Source organism: Malaya genurostris, chromosome 2 (genome assembly GCF_030247185.1).
Source record: "Malaya genurostris strain Urasoe2022 chromosome 2, Malgen_1.1, whole genome shotgun sequence".
Lineage (NCBI taxonomy): Eukaryota > Metazoa > Arthropoda > Insecta > Diptera > Culicidae > Malaya > Malaya genurostris.
Genome location: NC_080571.1, coordinates 131,237,194 through 131,265,099, shown reverse-complemented (window position 1 = coordinate 131,265,099; position 27,906 = coordinate 131,237,194). Strand labels below are relative to the sequence as shown.

Below are 27,906 nucleotides of genomic sequence, written 5' to 3'. Positions count from 1 at the left end.
AGATCGAAGTTTACACTAAATTTTAGCACTTTCTTGTATTTCAAATATTCACTTTGAACACTTGTCAGTATTATCAGTCAACGTTCACTTTTTTTATAAGTAAAAGGGTTTATTACTTACAGAAGAGTACTGATTCTCATCTGGAGTTCTAGCTGTCGTCAATGCTGGTTGGTTGTGGGTTGTGTGAATGGATCCTTCCTTCGCTCTGAATTACACAAACTGTATGTTATCCTCTCATCAGCGGCTTCTTGCCAGTAACACAGGTGTTCCTGATGAACTTTACTTAAGGCCATCGTCCAAGTACCATGCGCGAGGGTGGTTTTAGGAAATTTTCGATGGAAATTTTGAAAAATTTGCCAAAACCAAAAACATACAGACCTTTGAAATACATTTATCTATCTACAGGGTGAAAATGGCTGGAAAATTCGGAGGATTTTCCGAGTCTTATCAAAAATAGTTCTGAAAAATGAGTGTTTTTGTGATCTTTCACAATTATCTGGAAAAATAAAGCGATGACATAAACTTTTTTTTTCAAATAAACTTTATTATGGATACAAAGATTACATTCGGACACATTTTTAGAAAACTTTTTCACGCTTTTCATAGAAAATCCACGAATTTCAAAAATTTCCACTAAATCGGTCATATGAAATTGGTTGATTTTCCATGAAAAGCATGAAAAGGTTTTCCAAAAATGTTTCCGAATGTGATCTTGATTGCCAGCATAAGGTTTTTTTGGAAAAAAAAATTTCATTCCATCGAATTATTTTTTCAAATATTTGTGAAAAATTACAAAAAAAGCTCATTTTTTCAGTGCTATTTTTGATAAGACTCGGAAAATCCTCCGAATTTTCCGACCATTTTCACCCTGTGGATAGATAAAAGTATTTCAAAGGTCTGTATGTTTTTGGTTTTGTCGAATTTTTCAAAATTTCCATCGAAAATTTCCTAAAACCACCCGCGCGCATGGTACTTGGACGATGGCCTTAAGAAGGCCTTTCGTTGCACTTCTCTTCTATGAAGCTCTTATTTTCGCTAAGATTACTTCACTAATCGACCTTTCAGTTAATTTCTTTAACTTAATTCCACTCACTATGCCGTCAACTACGCCAGTAATAATTCGGATGATCCGAGTTTGAAAATATATAAATTTTATTTCACAAATATTAAGGTTTACAAATGCACTAAACGACTTCTTCACTAGAACTGACTACTGGCTCGATTCAAATGGTTTTGTTTGTCAATCCTGTTGTGTCAGCATTCCTCATCCGGATGGTTACTGGTAGCCTGATTGGTTTGTTGGATCATCGATTTGTCCGTGGTGTACGTGGTCCGCGTGTCGGTGATGAATATTGGCTGGTCAGCTGTTTTTGTGGTGTGGTCGCGACAAGTTACGGTACAGGACGGATTTTCCGTAACGTTATATATATATATATATATATATATATATATATATATATATATATATATATATATATATATATATATATATATATATATATATATATATATATATATATATATATATATATATATATATATATATATATATATATATATATATATATATATATATATATATATATATATATATATATATATATCAGGATAAGCTATAGTAGTCGTTATCTCAGTTTGTTATGTGCATCCAATTTTCAGAGCAGACAATTTTCCGCTATATTATTTAGGTACATTATGCGATCATACTGCAGAATGAAATCTTAAGGGCTGAGGCCAGTGTGTTTTAAGGTGATTTAGAGGGCTATTTTCACGCTTCAAATCTGATTTTCTCAGAAACGGTGACGAATATCAAAAAACCCAACTGACAATCTCTTAGAAAATTAGTTTAGATTGTTGTGTGAAAATTTCAGAATGATTCATTCACTTTAGCGGTCGGGAAAGTTGTTTTTTTTTTAAGGAAGAATTGCTTAGCTGAAAACGCCGTCTTTCAACTTGTTCATTGAATATCTCGCCCTCAAAAGCATGGATCAAAAAACTTTCCTGACAATGTCTATATAATTTAGTTTAGATGCGATTAGTGCATAAAAACATATATGTTGTCGCGATAAAAATTAAGTGAATGTTATTTTGGTAAAGTTTAGTCCATTTCTATGGCGGTACCATTTTTTTTGCCAAAACAAGCGGTAGCTTTATTGGATTTTATGTGATGTAGTCAAACTTGTAATCGAAAACATCAAAAATTTCTTGGCAACTCGGCCACATCGAGAGTTATTTTGCACATTTGCGAGATAGCATTGAGGGAAATGTAATACGCAGAGCGAGCCACGTGGTTTTACGCGACCTACTGGCCTCAGCCCTTAAGGTGAAATGTAGCGTCATAGAGTGCGCGCAAAATTTTATCCGCTTCGGTTGAACGAACCGTCGCACAAAGCATACCAAGAAAAACGGACACATAGAAACAAGAACTTTTTTCAATGATTGAGCGCAGTGGGTTTACCTCTCGTTATATTGGCTTGTAAAAAAGACTGGACGTAATGGATTTTTGAATCCTTCACACTTTGAATATATGCTAATTCAATCGTTATTGTTAGTGATTACTCTTACACTAGAGCTATAAATCATGAGTATTTATGAATGACTAACATGAGGCTATATGTATATGTATTGACCAACTTGCTAACCATGTATATACCTGAGTTTAGTAGCAAGCATGGATTCTCCTTCAAAAGAACGATTGAAGACGAGATAACATTCAAGTACTTTCGATATCTTTGCCAGTCGTTCACCAGGCCCTTCCCGCCGATGAGATAGAATTTACGTAAAAATATTTACTTGACTCGCATGATAGAGCGCGGTCGAATTTACTTATCGAATATATTCAATGCCAATATATTCCATTCTAATTGACTTTCATTATCATCTACGAATAAGTAGAAAGTATTATTTCTGTTTTGTCAATAGGATCGTAGCACTAGCCATGTAATCGAAGCTATGCTATGAAGTCTATGCTGCGAAGTCTGTTAAAACAGAAAGGCCAAATTTCTCAAAGGGAGCCAAGCTTTATTGCTTCAGCAACATCAATGCATTGAACTCAAGCATTACTTAGAAAATAAACGATTTCTTACAATACCCATTTTATTGTATTCAACTCGTTTTTATTTCAACACAAAACCCAATGCTGCATAAATTCGCGTCATTATTTGATATGTAATTTTTGCTCACGTTATAATGCCACCGTGCCCACCGTGCATTTCTCACACCACCTCAATACGAAATAGCAGCGCGCAAGCAATAAAAAAATGCGGAAACTATTATGTAAACTTTTTCAAATTTCGGTTGTTTTAGCTAGTATTTTATAATTTTAAGTTGCATTTTCAGATTCTTTGGGAAATTCTGCTACGAACACTACTTTTCAGTTCTAAAATCATCCCCGTGGAACGGAACAGTAACCGTTTATACATTTCAAAAACCAATTACGGCTCGGCAAAGCAAAATTTCAAAATTCTAAGAATACTTGGTTATGATAAATTTGATTTCGAAAACTTAAGTGTTTTTGGTTTTTCGAAAATCGGTCAAGTTTTTGAATAATTGATCAAAAACGCGATTTTCGCATTCCGCTACATTTCACCTTAAGGTGAAGTGTAGCGTCATAAAATGCGCGCAAAATTTTATCCGCTTCAGTTGAACGAACCGTCGCACAAAGCATAACAAGAAAAACCGACACATAGAAACAAGAACTTTTATCAGTGATTGAGCGCAGTGGGCTTTCCTTTCGTTATGTTGGCTTGTAAAAAAGACTGGACATAATGGATTTTTGAATCCTTCACACTTTGAATATATGTATGCTAATTCAATCATTATTGTTAGAGATTACTCTTACGCTAGATTAATGAATCATGAGTAATTATGAATGACTAACATGAGGTTATATGTATATGTATTGACTAACTTGCTACATAATTATGCCTGAGTTTAGAGCATGGATTCTTCTTCAAAATAAAGATTGAAGACAAAAGAACATTCAAGTATTTTCGATATCTTTGCCAGTAGTTCACCAAGCCACATTGTTTGTATCACAGGTTATATAAAAATTATATTTTCAAATATTCTACATGAACATAATACTTGGCTTGTATTCATTTCATTCAGTAGCCTGTCAAGGTTGAAGTTTTAGTTTTGCTATAAAAATTACTACAATCTAAAATTATACCTATTATATGATATTGCACAACCAAGCATTATTGCTTCCGCAACATTAATGCATTGAGTTCAACAGAGTTGGACATTTTTAGCATTATAAATGACAGTTACTTAGTTTCATTTCAACACAAAACCCAATGCTGCATAAATTCGCGTCTTTATTTGATAAGTAATTTTTGCTCACAATATAATGCCACCGAGTCCACCGTGCATTTTTCACACTATCTCAATACGAAACAGCAGCGCGCAAGCAATACAAAAATGCGGAAAAATTAATATAAACTTTGTCAAATTTCGGTTGTTCTGGCTAAAATTTTATAATTTTGAGTTGCATTTTCATTTTCTTTGTGAAATTTTGCTACAAACACTACTTTTCAGTTCTAAAACTATCCCCGTGGAACGAAACAGTAACCGTTTATACATTTCCAAAACCAATTACGGCTCAGCAAAGCAAAATTTCTAAATTCTAAGAATACTTAGTTATGATAAATTTGATTTCGAAAACTTGTTGGTTTTGGTTTTTCGAAAATCGGTCTAATTTTTGAACAATTGATCAAAAACGCGATTCTCGCATTCTGCTACATTTCACCTTAAGTTCACGGTTTTCATAAAATTTCCACACTTTGGTATGTGTGTTCGATTTTAAGAAAATTGTTTACACAAAATCAGTATCGAACCGACTTGCACTCTGTTCGGTACGATATTGCTGTAGAAAAAATTACTGTTCACATTAGCGAGAGGATTTTCTGCCGGATTATTTTATGCGCCGTTCACCTCACACGAGAGGCAATGATTTTCATTGTGTGCTTTAGTATTTAAGAAAATCGCTTACCCAAAACAAGAATTACTATCGGTCCGATAGAATTATGCTCACCCTTTTTTTTTGCTTTTCGTATCGTCTATCATTCGATTCATTATGAACCCATTTTCTCATCTTCTGATTATTTTCCGTTACGTGTAGATGATTACAAAAGGTTCCACGACTAACATATAACCTCTCTTCTATTTGATTTCAAATTTAAGTATTGTCTTTTTTCTACAATCCTTGCAGTTCTTTTTTTTTTGGGTTGATCTGTGTGTTCTTTGTCTCTCACATAAAAACTTTTAAATTGCATTACACAGCTGATTTTTATGGTATACAGTAGGGGTTAATACGTTCATCAATCTTAGAAATGTTTTTTTATTCCCTTTAATAACTTAGCTATTATTTTAGAAAACATAGAAAGCTTTGTACACTATGAATCGCTGAGCAGACTTCGAAACAGAGGTTTTAATTTTCTAAGTAACTGTAGAATGAAACGATAATTTATCTTCTTATCTTTCTTGTTGAATCGCGTTCTTTGTACTCATTTTGAGATGATAATCACACTTCGATCTTCCACCAGTATGATCAAATCACGTGAGAGACAAGTAGATATCATACGAAAAATAATTGCGTACGGTGGCTGTAATATATAACACAGACTCTAATATCGATTTTGTGACAAAGCCTAATTTGGCCACATTTTCACATAAACGATGTAATGCTTATATTTTGTTTTGATACGCATGATGTGAAGTCCTAATTCTTAATGCGGTAGTAAGAGACATAAAGATATCTTTAAAAAAAACTAGAAAATATTAAGTGAGAACAGAAATGCCAATGCTTCATTTTAACACAAATTTTGTTTAGATAATATCACTAAACAAATTTTATCATAACTCTTCATGCTTACCTTTTCGAACCTGACATTAATCACAAGGAAAGAGCACGCAACTGAGGTTCTGTCCCCTAGGAAAGTTTACCTGTAACGACCGCTCCTGCATATCGATCATAGGCCGCTGTGATGGCAAAGTAGACTGTCCTAGAGACAAAGCAGACGAAGAAGAATGTCGTAGGTTTCTAACATATTGGCTCTGATAAAAATCTTTGATGTTATTTCGATATTAAGTGTTTCCAACTTTAATCCTTACCTGTAATTATTTTTTAACTCACCATTCCACAACACAAAAGCATGTCCCAGAAGTACGTGGCAGTGTGATTACGGTCAGTGCATTCCGTCAGATCAAAAATGCGATGGAAACATTGATTGTCCAGACGACATTTCCGATGAACGTAACTGTCCGAGTAAGCTGTGGAAATTGAAATAATGCATGTTATACACATTAGTGGTTCATCGAAATGGCACAGCTTGCTTCAATAAAGAACTTCAGTAATTTAGTGCATATTCATTGCATGCATATTAGCGTAGAAAATAAAACTGCTCAATCCATTCTAACAGTCCATAGCTCTCATTTTTTTCTAATTAGAACACATATATATTATATATAACAAGGCAAGATGTAATTTGAACTAATTAAAAACGATTTGTTAAAAATCTTCTCATATTGTACGTATAGCTAACTAATTTAATTATAGCCCTAATTATTCATTAATGAGAAACGAGCTGTTATAAACAGTTTGCTTTTGTGCCTAATCCGAGGCCGCCGACGCAACATACTGCTTACGGTCGGTCACACTAAAAGGTAAGAACAATACAGTGTAGTGAACAATAAGACCATTTCGAGAATGGCGAACCTAAATTCGCAGCTGACAATAATACACACTATGTTGGAAATCATGTGGAAGATCATACTATAGAAGCGCGTGAGTGTGATCATCCAAGCTGACACCGAACAAAAATTTTGCTTTAACACTCCTGATACCAAGCCTAAAAAAGTTACGCGGAGCACCAAGCCTCAAAAAAAGTTGAAATGGTAACTTTGAGCTATCATATCTCAGTTGTTACTTGACCAATTGTGATAAATTTTACACCCTCGAATTTTGTGATTAATTTTAGTATATCATTATTGACGATCGTTTAGGAAAAACTAATGAAAATCAGATTTTTCCCGTTCCAAGTTTTTTTTTTCAAGCTCAAAATGTGCCCAATCTGCATTCATGCGGCACCTGCATCGCGAATCGGATATTGAGAACCTCAAATTTACCGAGTCATAACTTTTTTGTTAGTCAACCGATCTTCAAAATTTGTTCACCATTGGAAAGATTCTACTTCCACATACAAAATGCACTGAAAAAAACTAAAAATAGGGTTATCTACCCAAAGTTATAATGAAAACTGTAGATAGATGACCTAAAAATAGATGAGACTTTTTACCATGATCGTGAATATCTCGAAATTCAAAGCGATGGCCTATATATTTTTACACATCATTCGATTGCTAGTGATACCAGCTACAATTTTCACTCAACTACCATTCCTGCACAATAAACAAAAAAACATTAAAAAATCGGTAAATTTATAAATATATATGAATTTTTCATATTTTTCATATGTTTGTATGAAACTCAAAAATTAAAGCGATGACATGTACATTTTTTTGATTCAGAATATGGGAATCATTACCAGAAACAATGTATTGATGACTTGTATTTTGATTTGACTGGCGTATTCAGGTTGCGTTTTCTGAACCGAAGTTATGAGCAAAACTAATTCAAAAACAGGTTATTTTTAAACTGCTATATCTAACATTGAAGCAAACGAAAAAAAATCCGTTTCTTGTATTTGACCGAAAATATTTTCGAGCATGTTTATAAAAAAAAGGCGGAGAAGATATTTTTTAAATTTTTTTTAAATTTTGTTCAAACATTGGGTTTTTTCATTGAAAAATATTCGTATCATGTAAGTCATTTATTAGCTATATATGAAAATAAGGAATTTTTGTCTTCTAAAGTGTTAAATTAATTCAAGTGCATATTCGGGAAGAAATCGTTCTGCATTATTCAGGGGATGCAGAATGGTGTCGAAATCTCTAAGGCCTCTCGGTGGTTGGAGGTTTTATCAACCGTGCATTTTGTCACCTGCAGATCGTTCAGCATCCTTTCGGGGATGCAGGACGATTTATTTCTTTATGTTTAGTGCTTTTTTCCCACCTCACTCAATTCCCAATTCCCTTCCATGTTCCTTTTATCCTTTCCTTCCCACCAGGAAGTTGATGAGAAGCTACGACAAGGCACGAATCACCAAATTACTAGGGGAACATGCCACTTGAGCCAATTAATTCTGATAACATACTTGCAGGGTTTCATTCAGTAAAAAACATTCAAACGAAGAGGTTGTTTTTCGAAACGAAAACAACTGTACGCTGCAAATAGATTGGTTGGTTGGTGCTAATCGCAAAGGCTGCTGCAAAGCCAATATTCGGGGCGATTCCAGTTTCATAACTACCTGAAGTAGTGGAACCCACTTCATTGAGAAAGATGGCCTAACCGATTTGAGAACTATTTCATTTTGTAGGTTACACTAGTTCATGCACTAGCTTTCATGTTTTTCAAAAATCATACAAAACTATTTGAAGAATACAATTTTTATATGAGACTAATAGAGATATGGGAAAGGGATCATCACACAACTAGGTGGATAAAAACAAGTTTTACTTAATTTCGTGTGATTTTTTGTGCTAAATTAGGAATTCTACTTTTTCTGAATTGTTTACTAATAGAAAATTCAAATAATTTTCGAATTCTATACATTCCGAAATAATTCTAAGTTTGTGATACTTAAATTTTAATATTCTATCGATTATAACTTATGTCGTTTAGGATAGCGGAAAATTTAAGATATATGTTTTTGTTCTTAATTGTTTGTAAAACAAAAATCAAGCAATTTTTTTTTAATTGTTGTTGGTTTCTTTTGCCATGGGTTAGTATATGAAATTCATATAATTTTACGTTCTATTTTTTATTGTACAAAGCCATTGAAATAATTTAAATTTTTTGTGTTATCACAAAATTTATTTTAATAATAAAAAACAAATTCTAGGTCTCTTTGAAACAGATGAAATCAATTTCCGATCTTCTACCGATTTTTTTAGATTTTACGGAAAACCTAAAACAAAAAAACCTAATTTTAGTAGTTATCAATTTCGTTTGGGTTGTGCATAAAAATTGTTTAGATCTTTTGTCCAATACAAAAACATAATTCTTTTTAGAGTTTAGGTATATTTTCCAAAATTTTTAGGATTTTCAGTGAAATCCAAGTTTTAGCTTTTTTGTAAATTTTGTTCATAATAAATTTCCAACTAAAATAATAAAAAAATATATGTCATAACATTTAAAAGTTTTGATTTGATTTTGTTTGGCAAAATTTTCTCAATTAGAGAAATTCTCTGTATTTGTACTAGATTTCTTGAGATTCTTTGAACGGATATATAATTTTGATCATCAATACATTGTTTCTGGTAATGATTCCAATATTTTGTATAAAGAAATGTACATGTCATCGCTTTATTTTTTAGTTATATACAAACATGCGAAAAAAAATGAAAAATTCATATATATTTATAAATTCATCGATTTTTTAATGTCTTCTTTTGATTGTGCAGGAATGGTAACTGAGCAAAAATTGTAGCTGGTATCACTAGCAATCGAATGATGTATAAAAATATATAGGTCATGGCTTTGAATTTCGAGATATTTACGATCATTGTAAAAAGTCTCATCTTTTCTTAGGTCATCTATCTACAGTTTTCATTATAACTTTGGGTAGACAACCCTATTTTTAGTTTTCAGTGCGTTTTATTTGTGGAAGTAGTACCTTTCCAATGGTGAACAAATTTTGAAGATCGGTTGACTAACAACAAAGTTATGACTCGGTAAAGTTGAAGTACTCAATATTTTCTATGCGACGTTTATGCCAAAGGAAAGAAAATTGGAAAGCATATTGAACGCGTGAAAAAAATTTGGAGCGGGGAAAATCAAATTTTCATTGGTTTTCCTTTATCAATCGTATTCTACAAAGTTTTGGAATCAATATACGAACTTCACAAAATTTGAGGGTGTAAAATTTGTTGAGATTCGTTGAAAAACAGCTGAGCTATGACAGCTCAAAGTTACCGTTCCAACTTTTTTTGAGGCTTGGTATTTGGAGTGTTAAATTTGGTTTTTGATTTCACACGGGGATCGTTTTTGAAGGTGTAATTTTAGGTGTCTTTTTTGTATTTTGTGGTTTGGTAATCTCCTCTTAACAGACCCTTGAGGAGTGACAAACGAGGTATTCTCACTATTTCCATCAGAGTCAGATTCCTCTGGCTTCGCAAGATTTAAAAACCGTTTTCGGTTTCTAAAGGTTGGACATCAATAATCGTTTTAAGCATTTCTGCATATGTGCGCTTAGGCCGTACTTTTAAAGATAGCTTCATTTTATCTTTACGCAACTTAAATTCAGCGTATACTGAAAGATCATGAGGACTCTCCCCACAATAAACACATTTTTCAATATCTTTATCGCAAAGATTATCCTTATGAGGCTCTTGACATTTTATACATTTAGACTTATTACTACAATAAGTAGCTGTATGTCCGATTTTTTTAAAGCTCGTGCAATTCATAACATGCGGTACGAAAAGCCGAACAGAAAGACGAATTTTATCGATATAGACATGGCTAGGCAATGCAGATCCGGCAAATGTTACTCGAAACGAATCTGAGGGACGATAAGTCATAATTCCATCGACAATAGACGCTAATTACAATTGCTTGCACTCCCTCAAGCATGAAGTTTTTAAAACGACCAACTCCATTTTTAAGTAAATCATCGGCTGTCAGACTTGCTTCAGTCACAACACAGTCAATTTCCACCTTCTTCGATGGAATGTAAACTTTATAGTCAACAGCAAATAATTTACAGGTTACAATTTTCTTTGCCTGTTTCAATCCGTTAACAACAACTCGAATTTTATCTTTATTAACTTAAGAGATTTCTTCAACTTTTGATAAATGTGATTTCAATTCCTTTGTAATTTGCATCAAATTTAACCTTTTCTTTTTTTCGAAAATATACTATCCATGGCCCAGGGGTACCCTCTGGATAATGTTTAGCCCTTGAAGTATTTAAGTATCCGGAATCGGATTCGGATGAACTTCCATAAGATCATACATTACATTAACTGTTTATTTTTTGTAAATTAATAATATCAAAATGAAAACTTATGTATAGTAAAAATTTCAGTTAGAAGAGAAATAAAAAAATTAAACTAAATTAAATCTACCTTGTTGCTGTTGTCTCTGTTCCTCTATCGTAAAGAACGACTCATCCAACGATTTCCAATTGGCAGTCTTTTGGTATCGTCTTCTGCTATATCAGTTGCTTTGCCGTCGTTCTGGTCACCATTAAACTTGGTGTGCTGCCTGTACCTGGTCTTGGTGGTATTTCCGATATCTTGTATAAAAAAATATGTTGTTGGGTTATATTCATCAAGAGATATTCGCGATAAAGTTCTGTCCATTCTTGTACAAGGTAAATTGTGAAAGGGCGCCCAATAGTAAAGTAAGTCGTATTCACGACAATATACTTAGTCGTTGAAAAAAGAGAAAAAAGTAAATAATTATACGATGTGTTTCCATCAGGTAGCGGTGAGTGGAGCGCGACTGAACACCGCTTACAACCTATGCTAAACGGCCAACACGCTGTGACTCTGGACACATAAGTAATAGTTCGAACAAAAATTCCATTCCGATATTCAAAGCTATATAGAGATTGAGAAGAAAAAACATCCACGTAGTAAAGAACTCATTGTGTGTGAAAATGCATTTGCAAGTAGAAATTATATCTTGCTTCTTGCCACTACTCGAAATCAACGGTAGAATGGTATAGTACCAAAAATGTCACTTTCGTCCCAAAAGACAAGAATCCACCAAATTGCCCACAACTTCGACCAATTGAGGAATTTTGGGCATTAACGAAGGCACATCTTAGGATACATGTCTCGGTAGCCGAAACCATTCAACAGTTCGAAAAAGATTGGAAAAAAGTGTCAAAACTTGTCGCCAAGAAGTCTGTACGGAATTTAATGAGGAACGTTCGCAAGAAGGTGCGTCAGCTAGTCTACAATGACTAAGTAGCAAATGTTGAAAATAATATTCTGTTGTTGTAGTCTAATATTATCAGTATATCGAATGAAATTTAAATATCTAACACTTGTGAATTATTTAAAGCGAAATCAAAGTGCGTCCATACTTTCTGGGACAGTCTTTAAAGCACTATGCGAAATTTTACTTAACTGTACTGTGTACAAACCATTTTTCAATCAGTGGCAGTGTTTATTAGAACTTTCTGTTGATTTACTATATAAAATGCATAGCACCGACTCAACTGAAGTCAATGGTATCTATCGGAATTCGAACTCAATTTGTCACTCTCCCTCCCAAACGCCTTTATAAAAGGTTCTTTTCAGAATCACCATTATTTAATCATAAAAAACTATACTGGTTTCGTCGTAATATTTGTGTGTCAGAATGTTTAATGTAACTAATCTGTGCTTTTATTTAGGTGTAATCGTTTCAAATTCTAGTTATGTAAACGGGGAAAGCTTGCACAATTTACACAATCGATCAACTAATTGATATTCGAAAGTGTAAAGAAAGAGTGTCAGTTTTATTCGTATCCACGACATCCAGTTGTGTCTGTATCATTACACACCTGTACTTTTTTGCACTCACTTTTCTCGGAGATGTCTGAACCGATTTTCATCAACTTAGATTCAAATGAAAGGTCTTGTAACCCCATACAATTTTATTAGAACCCGACACCCGGTTTCGGAATTACAGGGTGATATGGGAAAAAAAAAGAAAATAAGTGCTCTCACTTTTCTCAGAGACGGCCTCACCGATTCTCCCGAACTTAGATTCAAATGAAAGGTACAATTTTCCTGTACAAAGTTCCTGAATTATATTTTGATCCGACTTCCGGTTCCGGAGTTACAGAGTGATCAGAGAAAACAAATCTTAATTCAAATTTCTTCTTCACTTTTCTCAGAGATGGCGTGACCGATTTCAACAAAGGCCTCATAGTCTTATACTAAACTTCCGAATTCCATACAGATCCGACTTTCGGTTCCGGAATTATAGGGTTAAGAATTGGATACCGTCACGACGGTAACAAAACACATACAATTAATTCTAATCGGTAGCCATTGTCAATAAACAACCAAACAACCCAATTCTGGCTATGCTGGTTCTCGTTTTCTAATTCCGGAAGCAAAATAAAATAATAAGAAATAAAACAATTTTTTAACTTTCCTCCAAACTATCCTAATCAGCAGTCATTGTCAGAAGACGGTAAAACATTTATTTGGCTTTCCTTATTCTTGGGTTTTTGAAGAACGACCGAAGATTGTAGCCATAGACTAAAAATCTCTGTCACTTTTCTCGAACCAACTTCGATAATACCGGTTCCCAGATACCGTTTCTTTTTGTTTCCTCAGAGACGGCCGACCAACCTGTGTACTGTTTCACTATATTGGTTATACTAGTTTATGGACAAACATTTTTGTTTTTCAAGAATCAAAGAAAATTATTTCCAAGAATACCACAAATATATGAGTATATGTGAGATATGAGAAAGGTATCAGTACACCACTAGGTGGATTAAAACAGGTTTTTCTAATAGAATCACGTTTTTCTTGGCTTGGTAACAGTTTTTCGACCCAAACAAAGTTTTCATCGAGTATTCCGAGCATTACGAAAAATTAGAGTATTACGGAAAATTAATTGTGCGTATAATTGTGTGTCACACAAAAAAAACCTTTTTTTAATCCACCTAGTGGTGTAATGATGCCTTTCTCATATTACTCATGTTTTCAAAAATATCATTAGAAGAATTTTTTTTAATCTTGAATAAAATAAGAAACTTTCGTTGGGTTTAAATTAATATAACCTTTTCAATTTGTAAACAGTTACATCAATTTATTAAGAATTTTCTTTTATATGCATCGTCGCACTAAATAATTAAACACATTTTAGTTCTAAAACCGGAAGTCGGACCCGGACGAAATTAAGCAGCAACCCATGAGACTATGGGAACTTTTATTTGAGACTGTTTTAGAAATTGCTCAAATCATATCTGAGAAAATTGTGTCAGTCTCGTTTGAGATTTTTTTACCACTATTTTTGGTACTTATAGAAACAGGAATTTGGAACCTGTATAGCCGAAGTCGGTTCGTTACTAATGTAGCCTACAAATTAAATCAGTTTTAAGCCAAATCTAGAAGAATTTTATCCTTTTTTGCATCGTCGCCCTAAATGATGGTGTACAATTTTAAACACACTTTCCCTATGAAAGCATGATGAAATTTAATAGCAACCTATGAGACTATGAGATTTTTTAAGTTTATGAGTGACATTATTTGACTCATAATCACACACATTCACCCACAGAAACATACATTGCTCAGCTCGATGAACTGTGTCGAATGATGTAGAACAGTTAGTCCTCTGGACTAATTTTCGGTAGTCAATTTTTCAAGTGATTGCATAAACTTTCTATATGAGAAAGGCAATAAGTGTACTTTTATAGAAAAAGCATCGTTATCATGATTTTGTAATAACACAAACAAGTGAGTACAAATTACGAACGGAACAAAGCCGCACGTACCGTCGCGTACTAGACTTGCATCGTCATTTTGAATGATAATTTAAATGCCCTATAATTTCGGAACCGGAAGTAGGATCAGGATGAAATTGCACAGCATATTCAAAAATAATGAAAATTTTAATTTGAATCATGATTCGTGACAATAGATTTAACCGTTGCTGAGAAATCGAAGAGAGTTCCATTTTAAGAGATTTTCTTTATTATTATCGGTGCTTTCAGAAGCAGAAACCGGTGATTAGTAGTCCCAAATTAGTTTTATATATCCTCTAACTAACAAGTTCTGCCAACTAGATGAATTTAGCAAAAAGTTTTATAAAAATGTGCACCTCATTTCGCCATCGCTCATAAAAAATACTAATGAAATTGAAGATTTTAATAACTTTTATTTGCTTCTTAGTTTTTAAAAATCAATCAAGAAATTTCCGAGAAAATTTAGTGCGCATTTTCTCATAAATTTGCACATATTTCCTTGTAATTCCGGAACCGGAAGTCGGATCCAAATGAAATTTAAGAAAATTGTATGAGGCCATAAGACTTTTCATTTGAATCTGTTTGTTTGTGAGAATCGGTTCAGTCTTCTTTGAGAAACTTGGGTGACTTTTTTTTCCCTTTTTTTTGGTGCACATCACCCTGTAACTCCGGAATCGGAAGTCGGATCCAAACGAAACTTAGTTCTGCCATTCCTGGAAAATCAGTTCTACCATTTCTGGGAAAATTGAGTAACATTATTCGTCACATACACACATACATACACACACATGCACACAGACATACATTTTGTGATCTCGACGAACTAAGTCGAATGTATATAACACTCTTTTGTGAAGTCGGCTTTCACAGCGATTGCATAGTCTTTCTATATGAGAAAGGCAAAAACGTGATTCTAAATATATAGCTCATCTGCTGATGACAGACTTTATGTTTACGTCCGAATTATGTAAGGTAGGGTCTAAATGATGAAAGAAGAGTATGTTTGCGATTTTTGCTGTCAGAACTATTGTTCAACAAAATAAACTCGGAATTGGGATCGACAGTTGTTGATGGAATTGGGCTTGGCTCTTCTCATCCGCAGTCTCGTTACTCCATCGTAGCTGATGTGTGTAGCGATGAACTGGTCCGGCGGGAAGGGCCAGGTGAATTACTGTTTGATACTGGTAAAGATATCGGGTTCGATTCCTGATGTGATCAAGGATCTTCCCGGGTTGGAAATTTTCTTGATTAACCCTGGATAGTAAATCCGAAATATTTGAATGTTATTTTGTGGTCAGTCGTTCTTTTGAAGAAGGATCAATACCTGCTAGATTAATCAGATCGTTTTCTTTTGTTTACTGGTTAAGATATGTGCAAAAATATTAATTATCATTTAGATAACTCGTTCTGCTCACACCTTTGTAGGGGTATGAGGTGGGACCATCATCATCATCATCATCGAACGTTTTTCATAATACAAATCATCATTCAAACAACATTTTATAGTTTTTTCTTGGAAAAATATTGAGAAATAAGTCGGTGAAGAGGTATTTTTGAGAACACCACAAATCATAGCAGAATAAATAAAGTAGATGTTTTTCTAGACCCCAAATTGTTGAAACCATAACAAATGCATAATTTTTTATAAGAGCATAAAAGATTTCATTTGAACCTAAGATTGGGAATATCGGTTCTGCCATCTCTAAGAAAAGTGAGTAAGATCCATTTTTATGATATAACTATTACTCATCGTTGTTAGAGGTGGTGGTGAGCTCACTTCGTCCGCATCCCTTGTCGCTATTTTTTTTTCAAATAGCGATTCGTCAGCAATGATATCATTTTTTTCACCAGTTCATATATCATTGCTAATTTAAATTGTGTTGTAATTTGTTTCATATTTTATGTCGTATGTATGTATGTATGTACGCGAAAGTGATGGCATTGTAAGAGAGTGATATGAGTGACGGATGACACCAATCGAGCACACAAATTTACTTAATAAACTTACTTACAATACTAAATCAATTGGAGCGAGAGCATCAGGACATCAGAGCATCTGAGGAACTTATGGAATGGTGCACATGGCACTATAATGAATTATGTTATCCTATATCATATTATATTATATTATATTATATTATATTATATTATATTATATTATATTATATTATATTATATTATATTATATTATATTATACATACAATTTTATTAGAACCCGACACCCGGTTTCGGAATTACAGGGTGATATGGGAAAAAAAAAGAAAATAAGTGCTCTCACTTTTCTCAGAGACGGCCTCACCGATTCTCCCGAACTTAGATTCAAATGAAAGGTACAATTTTCCTGTACAAAGTTCCTGAATTATATTTTGATCCGACTTCCGGTTCCGGAGTTACAGAGTGATCAGAGAAAACAAATCTTAATTCAAATTTCTTCTTCACTTTTCTCAGAGATGGCGTGACCGATTTCAACAAAGGCCTCATAGTCTTATACTAAACTTCCGAATTCCATACAGATCCGACTTTCGGTTCCGGAATTATAGGGTTAAGAATTGGATACCGTCACGACGGTAACAAAACACATACAATTAATTCTAATCGGTAGCCATTGTCAATAAACAACCAAACAACCCAATTCTGGCTATGCTGGTTCTCGTTTTCTAATTCCGGAAGCAAAATAAAATAATAAGAAATAAAACAATTTTTTAACTTTCCTCCAAACTATCCTAATCAGCAGTCATTGTCAGAAGACGGTAAAACATTTATTTGGCTTTCCTTATTCTTGGGTTTTTGAAGAACGACCGAAGATTGTAGCCATAGACTAAAAATCTCTGTCACTTTTCTCGAACCAACTTCGATAATACCGGTTCCCAGATACCGTTTCTTTTTGTTTCCTCAGAGACGGCCGACCAACCTGTGTACTGTTTCACTATATTGGTTATACTAGTTTATGGACAAACATTTTTGTTTTTCAAGAATCAAAGAAAATTATTTCCAAGAATACCACAAATATATGAGTATATGTGAGATATGAGAAAGGTATCAGTACACCACTAGGTGGATTAAAACAGGTTTTTCTAATAGAATCACGTTTTTCTTGGCTTGGTAACAGTTTTTCGACCCAAACAAAGTTTTCATCGAGTATTCCGAGCATTACGAAAAATTAGAGTATTACGGAAAATTAATTGTGCGTATAATTGTGTGTCACACAAAAAAAACCTTTTTTTAATCCACCTAGTGGTGTAATGATGCCTTTCTCATATTACTCATGTTTTCAAAAATATCATTAGAAGAATTTTTTTTAATCTTGAATAAAATAAGAAACTTTCGTTGGGTTTAAATTAATATAACCTTTTCAATTTGTAAACAGTTACATCAATTTATTAAGAATTTTCTTTTATATGCATCGTCGCACTAAATAATTAAACACATTTTAGTTCTAAAACCGGAAGTCGGACCCGGACGAAATTAAGCAGCAACCCATGAGACTATGGGAACTTTTATTTGAGACTGTTTTAGAAATTGCTCAAATCATATCTGAGAAAATTGTGTCAGTCTCGTTTGAGATTTTTTTACCACTATTTTTGGTACTTATAGAAACAGGAATTTGGAACCTGTATAGCCGAAGTCGGTTCGTTACTAATGTAGCCTACAAATTAAATCAGTTTTAAGCCAAATCTAGAAGAATTTTATCCTTTTTTGCATCGTCGCCCTAAATGATGGTGTACAATTTTAAACACACTTTCCCTATGAAAGCATGATGAAATTTAATAGCAACCTATGAGACTATGAGATTTTTTAAGTTTATGAGTGACATTATTTGACTCATAATCACACACATTCACCCACAGAAACATACATTGCTCAGCTCGATGAACTGTGTCGAATGATGTAGAACAGTTAGTCCTCTGGACTAATTTTCGGTAGTCAATTTTTCAAGTGATTGCATAAACTTTCTATATGAGAAAGGCAATAAGTGTACTTTTATAGAAAAAGCATCGTTATCATGATTTTGTAATAACACAAACAAGTGAGTACAAATTACGAACGGAACAAAGCCGCACGTACCGTCGCGTACTAGACTTGCATCGTCATTTTGAATGATAATTTAAATGCCCTATAATTTCGGAACCGGAAGTAGGATCAGGATGAAATTGCACAGCATATTCAAAAATAATGAAAATTTTAATTTGAATCATGATTCGTGACAATAGATTTAACCGTTGCTGAGAAATCGAAGAGAGTTCCATTTTAAGAGATTTTCTTTATTATTATCGGTGCTTTCAGAAGCAGAAACCGGTGATTAGTAGTCCCAAATTAGTTTTATATATCCTCTAACTAACAAGTTCTGCCAACTAGATGAATTTAGCAAAAAGTTTTATAAAAATGTGCACCTCATTTCGCCATCGCTCATAAAAAATACTAATGAAATTGAAGATTTTAATAACTTTTATTTGCTTCTTAGTTTTTAAAAATCAATCAAGAAATTTCCGAGAAAATTTAGTGCGCATTTTCTCATAAATTTGCACATATTTCCTTGTAATTCCGGAACCGGAAGTCGGATCCAAATGAAATTTAAGAAAATTGTATGAGGCCATAAGACTTTTCATTTGAATCTGTTTGTTTGTGAGAATCGGTTCAGTCTTCTTTGAGAAACTTGGGTGACTTTTTTTTCCCTTTTTTTTGGTGCACATCACCCTGTAACTCCGGAATCGGAAGTCGGATCCAAACGAAACTTAGTTCTGCCATTCCTGGAAAATCAGTTCTACCATTTCTGGGAAAATTGAGTAACATTATTCGTCACATACACACATACATACACACACATGCACACAGACATACATTTTGTGATCTCGACGAACTAAGTCGAATGTATATAACACTCTTTTGTGAAGTCGGCTTTCACAGCGATTGCATAGTCTTTCTATATGAGAAAGGCAAAAACGTGATTCTAAATATATAGCTCATCTGCTGATGACAGACTTTATGTTTACGTCCGAATTATGTAAGGTAGGGTCTAAATGATGAAAGAAGAGTATGTTTGCGATTTTTGCTGTCAGAACTATTGTTCAACAAAATAAACTCGGAATTGGGATCGACAGTTGTTGATGGAATTGGGCTTGGCTCTTCTCATCCGCAGTCTCGTTACTCCATCGTAGCTGATGTGTGTAGCGATGAACTGGTCCGGCGGGAAGGGCCAGGTGAATTACTGTTTGATACTGGTAAAGATATCGGGTTCGATTCCTGATGTGATCAAGGATCTTCCCGGGTTGGAAATTTTCTTGATTAACCCTGGATAGTAAATCCGAAATATTTGAATGTTATTTTGTGGTCAGTCGTTCTTTTGAAGAAGGATCAATACCTGCTAGATTAATCAGATCGTTTTCTTTTGTTTACTGGTTAAGATATGTGCAAAAATATTAATTATCATTTAGATAACTCGTTCTGCTCACACCTTTGTAGGGGTATGAGGTGGGACCATCATCATCATCATCATCGAACGTTTTTCATAATACAAATCATCATTCAAACAACATTTTATAGTTTTTTCTTGGAAAAATATTGAGAAATAAGTCGGTGAAGAGGTATTTTTGAGAACACCACAAATCATAGCAGAATAAATAAAGTAGATGTTTTTCTAGACCCCAAATTGTTGAAACCATAACAAATGCATAATTTTTTATAAGAGCATAAAAGATTTCATTTGAACCTAAGATTGGGAATATCGGTTCTGCCATCTCTAAGAAAAGTGAGTAAGATCCATTTTTATGATATAACTATTACTCATCGTTGTTAGAGGTGGTGGTGAGCTCACTTCGTCCGCATCCCTTGTCGCTATTTTTTTTTCAAATAGCGATTCGTCAGCAATGATATCATTTTTTTCACCAGTTCATATATCATTGCTAATTTAAATTGTGTTGTAATTTGTTTCATATTTTATGTCGTATGTATGTATGTATGTACGCGAAAGAGATGGCATTGTAAGAGAGTGATATGAGTGACGGATGACACCAATCGAGCACACAAATTTACTTAATAAACTTACTTACAATACTAAATCAATTGGAGCGAGAGCATCAGGACATCAGAGCATCTGAGGAACTTATGGAATGGTGCACATGGCACTATAATGAATTATGTTATCCTATATCATATTATATTATATTATATTATATTATATTATATTATATTATATTATATTATATTATATTATATTATATTATATTATATTATATTATATTATATTATATTATATTATATTATATTATATTATATTATATTATATTATATTATATCATGTTATATTAGATTATATTATATAATACTGTATTACATTGTGTTGTACAATTATAAAATATTTATCATGAGTACGTAATGGGAGGAAGCATCAGGGCATTGGTCGAATTGATGGCTGGACGAGGGATTGTGAATAGCCCAAGTCACTTGAAGGAAACTTGTTTCTCTCTGAAGATTTGAAATGAGTCTGACGCACCCTTCTCAAACAAACCATTAGGTGGGTTCAAGCATGTATAGCGATATGCTCCATCCATGCACTGGATATTATAGTTGGGATAACATCTTTTATTCCCACTGAATACGGGTAAGTGACTCTGATTACATATCCGCCCAACCCTTTTTGTTCGCTTTCTAGTAACAGTTATAGAAAGAATGCGAATGAATGAGTCATACACTGGCAAGTCCTTGAACTAATGGTGGCTTCACTTCACATCACATTATCTCCCATCGTTGTTCGAAAGTCTGGATCCAGAATTGCCGGAGTCGGTTGTCTTACTGCTTTAAGTGACGGTATAAAATTTCACCTTATAATTCCGGAACCGGAAGTAGGATCCGAATGAAATTCAGGGATTCCGTAGCGAACCATGAAACCTTTCATTTTAAACTAAGTTTGTGGAAATCGGTCACACAATCGGCAAAATTTCACCTTATAATTCCGGAACCGGAAGTAGGATCCGAATGAAATTCAGGGATTGCGTAGCGAACCATGAAACCTTTCATTTTAAACTAAGTTTGTGGAAATCGGTCACACAATCGCTGAGAAAAGTGAGTGAGATCCATTTTGGAATATATCACCACTATTTCCGGTGCTTCTTGAACCAGAAACTAGGGGAACGAGGAAAGCTGGAATCAGTTTGTTTTGCCGCTTATTGATTAAAGTTACTGAGTGGTGTAGTTTTAGGGTTAGTTTAGATTTTTTCAGTTTTCGTTTCGCCACATTTAGTAACGGTATACCAAACTCAACATAGCCTATAAATCCGAAACTGGAAATTGGATCAGTATGACATTCAAGAGTTCCGTATGAGATCACGAGATCTTTCATTTGAATCTATGTTTGTGAGTTCAGTTTGAGATCACGAGATCTTTCATTTGAATCTATGTTTGTGAAAATCGGCTCAGCCATCTCCGAGAAAACCTAGTGGGACAATTTGACACATACACACATATACATATACAAGCATACAGAACATACACACAGAAATTGCTTTGCTCGACGAACTGAGTTGAGTTGTACATAACACTTGGCCCTCCGTATCAATTTTTACTAGAAGGTTTTTCAAGTGATTGCATAACCTTTCCATTTAGGAAAGGCGGAACAAATTCTTTAAGCCAATCCCCCCCCCCCCCTTTCTGTCTCATGCTGTTTTGGCTAAAAACATACGTATTTGGATCAGGATTACAGGGAATGTAATGAATTATGTGAGAATAATGCACCAAAAATATGAAAATATTGTCACTCACTTTTCTCAGAGATGGCTGAGCCGATTTCCACAAACTTGGATTAAAATTAAAGGTATTATGATCCCATACAAAGTTCTTAAAATTCATTTTGATCCAATTTCCGGTTCCGGAATTACAGAGTGTGATATGCACCAACAATGAGAAAATAATGTCGCCCACCTGTCTCGGAGATGGTTTAACCGATTTTCACTAACTCAGTTTTAAGTGAATGGTCTTATGGTCCTTTACAAAGTTTCCGAATTTCATTTGGATCCCACTTCCGGTTACGTGATTACAGGGTGATATGCATAAAAAAGGTGAAAATAATGCCACTTAAAATCCCGATTTTCGTTCGGATCCAACCATTGGGCTCGGAACTAGGGTGCTTAGTATAAAACTGTCAATTTCAAGAACACTTTGTTCATAATCTCTTTATGGTGGCTGGTGATTTTCTCTAGTCTGCAGAGCATGAGAGTCTGTAACCAAATATACCATTGATAGTCCCATAAATGATTTGCAAAATTTTATCCTAATCCGACTACTGATACATTACAAATATTAGTGTATGGTTGAATGAACCAAAAAGTTTATGGTTGAATTAATGAAATGTGCAACAGAAATCTTCAAAATTCTTTTCTAAACTTTTTAAGTTGTAGCATTTTGGGGAATTTCTGCTGGAATATATAGAAGAAAATGAATAATATGAGAAAGGCATCATTACACCACTAGGTGGATTGAACAGATTTTTCTTCAACTAATCACTCTGAATACTGATAACGTGATGAACGGTAATGTATGGCCACAAAATTTAAATCATCTGATTCAATTTATTGGATTAATGGTGAATTTCTGCCCAGTGCGACAAGGATGACTTTCGTTGCGACAATAGCTATTGCATTTCTATAGAACAACGGTGCGACCGATGGAATCAATGCACAGTGGTCCGGATCCACAATTTAGGGGGACAAAAACATTTGTGGCTTAGCCTTACACTTTAGAGCTATAATGTCTTCAGAACAAATGATCAGTGAAAGATAAGCCATATTTTGAAGCATATGGTATTAGGGTGGTTCTTATTATTAGGGTGATGCAAAAATTATTTTCTGTATGTGTTGCGATAGAGGACTGCACCCTTCGGCAAAATTGTAGGAAAACTTATATCAAGCAACTTTGCCAAAAACACTATCGTAGTATCTCTAACGGTTTTAATGTTACAGCTATTTTAATAGAGTAACTTAGGGTGTTCCTAAAAAATCAGATTTTTTGCTCTAGTTTTCACTTCTAGTTTTTTGGTGTCTTTGAATATCTTTTAGAGTTTGTTGAAACCAATTTTTTGATGACTAGCGCATTCAGGTAGCGTTTTCTGAACCGAAATTATGAGCAAAACTAGTTCAATAACAGATCATTTTTAAACTGCTGTATTTAACATTGGAGCAAATGAAATGGAGACCTTTTCAAGTTTGGAAATATATAAAAACTTGATGAAAACTAGAAATTTAGTATTGGGTCGTCTGTAGGCCCAATAACAAAAGAGTCTATTCTGTGGCTCGGAACTTTTCGTTTCATGAAGTAAAAGTAAGGAATAATTTTATACTGTCATGTAGTTCATTCCAATCATTTAGTGATTATATTTATACGTAAATTCACTTCAGGAATGCATTATTTTACTTTTTTGTTATTATATTTGTTTTCTTTCTTTTGCAGAAACCTGCACATCGAATCAGTTTATGTGTCAGAATGGCTATTGTATAGATAAATCATACGTTTGCAATAGTGTTCAAGATTGTTCGGATGGTTCGGATGAAAGTAATTGCTCTCGAAATTGCTCAGAAGATCATGAGGTTTAAATTTTATATAGTCATCATCAAACAACCATGTAATATTATTTCAATCTGTTTCTGTTTATTTTGTTTTTATTAGTTTACCTGTTCGGATAACGAATGTATTCTTAAAGATAGAATATGCAATGGCATAAACGATTGCGTGGATGGCGGCGACGAATTAGGTTGTGGTAAGTTTACAAAGGCTTATTTTCATTCTGATTTTGAGTGTTTGTGTCGTCTTATGTATAATCTATTCCACGTACATCTATAATTTTGTCATTCATGTATCATTTTAAGTTGAAATCATTTCATAATATTTACTGTACCATACAATGAGGTCTTTTTATCTGGTTTTATTTGTACGTGAATTTCCAAACTCATGCATTTATTTTGATCGAATTTTCGGAGCTATGCAGTTTTCAAGCGATTTTTTAAACAATTTTCTACCTCAAGGGTGACGATCGTTTTCTAGTGCTATTTAAAAAAAATAACTTGCTTTTATTAATTTTTGCATTTCATATCTTTTATGTATTCAAAAAGATATATTGAACAATCTATAATAATATTTTTGGAGGTAAACAAGATCGAATATAAAAGAAGAGGTGCACCACTGATGCCGTGGTTTCGTCTATTTTGATTTTCTTAAATAAAAAAGGCGGGTGGGTAATGTCAGAGACATAACTGGATGTCGTGAATACGAAAAAACTGGCACACTCCCATCACTTTTACGAATATCACTTAGTTGATAGATTGTATGAATTGTGCTAATTTCACTAATAGAGTCTGAAGCGATGCACCCACATTAAAGTACAGATTATTTACATTAAACAGCTACTTTTCTACAACCAAATTCTATATTCCAATCTTGAAACTATTCCTTTATAATATGCTAATATGGAAGGCTAGGTACGACAAATTTGTAGTTTATTTTTATTGAAGCTATGAAGTTCGAAGATATCTGATTCTTCTCGAAAATTCAGTACGTGACAATTGCGATGGCATGGTCTGAAATGTATAGACGATCTTCGGTATGCAAGAGTAATTTTAAAAATATTAATGATAATAATAATAATAATAATAATAATAATAATAATAATAATAATAATAATAATAATAATAATAATAATAATAATAATAATAATAATAATAATAATAATAATAATAATAATAATAATAATAATAATAATAATAATAATAATAATAATAATAATAATAATAATAATAATAATAATAATAGTAGTAATTATTATTATTATTATAAAGAATAAACTGTATATATGGCAACCCTGTTTCGCATGGCATATTTTCACACGACCCCATACTAGTATAAAGATGTATTAAACATCATCATTTCCACTTTCGCATTACCGTTCGTAATTGAATGCGTTAGTGACGGCACAAATTATTTTAATTTCCATCTTGATGAATCTTTTGATAGGAAATATTGAAATCTGAAATGGTTCTCGCGTGTGTCTTGCTTCGGTAACAGTTGCTCAGAAAATGGTAGGAAAGCGACAAAATTCAACTAGTTCTTTAGGATGATCTTTAGCACTGAAAAGTGCTTGGAATGGGCCTTGCTGGACTTTTTGGCTGCCTTTCTACCGTTTTTCGGTGTCATCGTGCTGACGGTGTCTCGTGCGCGTTCAGAGTAGCTGCTTTAACCCAAAAGACGCTATTTCTGACATCAAATTTCATTTTATACCTGCTACTGGCAGCAGTGTACGGACAGCCCCCTTGCCAAAATTTCTTTTCTTGTTCGCAGAACGGGAAACAGTGAGACGACAGGTCCTCGATGTTGCTCTCGTTTGTCTTGTTTCGGGAACAGTTGCTCAGCAAATGGTAGGAAAAATGAACCACTCAACTTTTATATGGATGCTCTTGTATAGATGCAGACATCTCGCGGTCTGATTGGCTGGTGCTGTCATGGGTTAAATCAAACAGCTTTTTCAATAGTGTACTATTGAAAAACTTCAATGTTGTTGCAATACACGTTCAAGTTGAAAATGTTCGATTCTATTGGTAGTTAGATTATATAAATCCTTCTACAGATCACTGAGCTATGAGCTTTCAAAATACGAGAAAGGCAAACGCACCTTATGAATTATCCTCTTTGATACTCGTTTATACCAAACATTTCAGAAAAGTTTAATTTTGAACTATTTGAGATTATGTCACACAACTGAAATTTTTATCATAAAATTGTAATCATATTTGTTGAAATGGCTATTTTTTTAATTGAATTCACCAATTCAACGTACTGTCATTTTTTAGCTAAGGCACACTTCATTTCCATTGAACTAAATTTTTAGTTGAATTAGAGAAATAAAACGTTGTTTTCAACCAACATAAATGGTTGAATTGGCTTCGGCAATTTACAGCTATGTGGCGCACTGTCACCGAAAAAACGTTAACATCGTAATGACTACTAGCCACTAGATGGCACACTACTACCGAAAAATATTTCAGTCGCGGTAGTCTTTTCTATATTGGCAGGTATAAATACGATGTTGTATTGGAGAAAAAGACATAAGCGAAACATAAACTTCTTTTTGAAAATTTTTCTTCTAAATCGCTGCTTTCTTCATTCGACTTCGCGAAATCGACTCTCTCACTGAAAACTTTGAGCACTCGGAAAACAAAAACCGAATACAAGTAATACACCAGACGGCGTCGCCCGGAAGGTTGGAAGATAGAAAAAACATCATTTGACATATACAATTAGAGTGCAACATTCGAAACTCACTTCACTGTTCCGCGTAAAAACATTATTTCGCACAATCGCTTCAAATGCGCACAAATTCTGAATAAATACACTTTCCACTAAGAGTTTACGTCATTTTTACAAATCGAATCAGAAATTTTTATATGGATATATCGTATCACATGCGATAAACCTCAAAACAGTTTGCAAGTAGTTTCAACAAGACTGTCCTTTTTAGCATTTTAATGGATTGTTTGACTTTGACACTTCTCATGGGTTTTTGGCTAATAAACTTGTTAATTAAACCAATTTCATTTTTGTGTTCTTTGTGCTGTCCTTCAGTACTGGTGGTGATAGAAAATAGAAACAAATTTTCTGATTTTAATAACAAATTAGTTGTCAATGAGAATATCGTGTTGGATTGAAATATTGCTGGTTTTTGTCCAGGATATTCGCCAACTAAACAAATTCTCTAAAAATAAGAGTTTTTTCCAGCAAAGTAAATTCTCAATTTTAACTAATTTCATAGTTATTTTGGAAATTTTGTTGTTAAAATCAACTAATTCAAAAACAGTAATGCGAATTAGGCACAGAGCTAATTTCGGTCGTTCCGTGCATTTTATTCGCGTTACTTGAGACTCTGCTCGGACCTAAAACAAAGAAGAAATATGATTGGATATTTTTTTAAGGATTCGGAGAAAAAAGTTCAATTGTATCCCTTGTTTTTCTGTCTATATAAGTGATAATCAAAAAACTGTTTTTTTTTTCATAAATACGATTATTTCATAGGCAGTTTTCCTTCGCGTGGCATCAACAATACATAGCACTTTAAAACTAAAACATTTCGAATATCATATTAGTATTTTATTCAATATCATATAGTTGGCTATTGGTTGAATTCATGGAAGAGAGAAACAATCTAACATAACATAAAATTTAAATTGGAACTCCAATGGACTTAATGAAATCATAAAGAAAGTTTCATGTAATGAAGGTCACGACAAACAAGAATGTCGCGAACTGGGACGTTGGATAGTCTACCTTGAGTACGCAAGAAATTTATTGGTTGAGATCTGACATCACGATACTCCACGCATGTCCAAA

At 33.6% G+C, this 27,906-nt stretch overlaps 1 protein-coding gene and 1 long non-coding RNA gene across 5 annotated transcripts in view; one reads left to right on the top strand and one right to left on the bottom strand.

Annotated features, from left to right (window-relative positions):
- Nucleotides 1–27,906, top strand: part of LOC131431038 (basement membrane-specific heparan sulfate proteoglycan core protein) — a 746,275-nt gene that overhangs the window by 440,076 nt on the left and 278,293 nt on the right. For all 4 annotated transcript variants that reach the window (XM_058596469.1, XM_058596470.1, XM_058596473.1 and 1 more), the window contains 2 exons: nt 23,983–24,119; nt 24,199–24,289. In XM_058596469.1, coding sequence (XP_058452452.1) covers nt 23,983–24,119; nt 24,199–24,289 — 228 coding nt within the window. The remainder of the gene's footprint in view (nt 1–23,982; nt 24,120–24,198; nt 24,290–27,906) is intronic.
- On the bottom strand, nt 5,877–13,170 carry LOC131431040 (uncharacterized). Its single transcript, XR_009229631.1, has 3 exons — nt 11,191–13,170; nt 6,115–6,273; nt 5,877–6,005 (listed from the first exon to the last, which is right to left on the bottom strand). It is a non-coding gene; the product is annotated as an uncharacterized LOC131431040 (long non-coding RNA).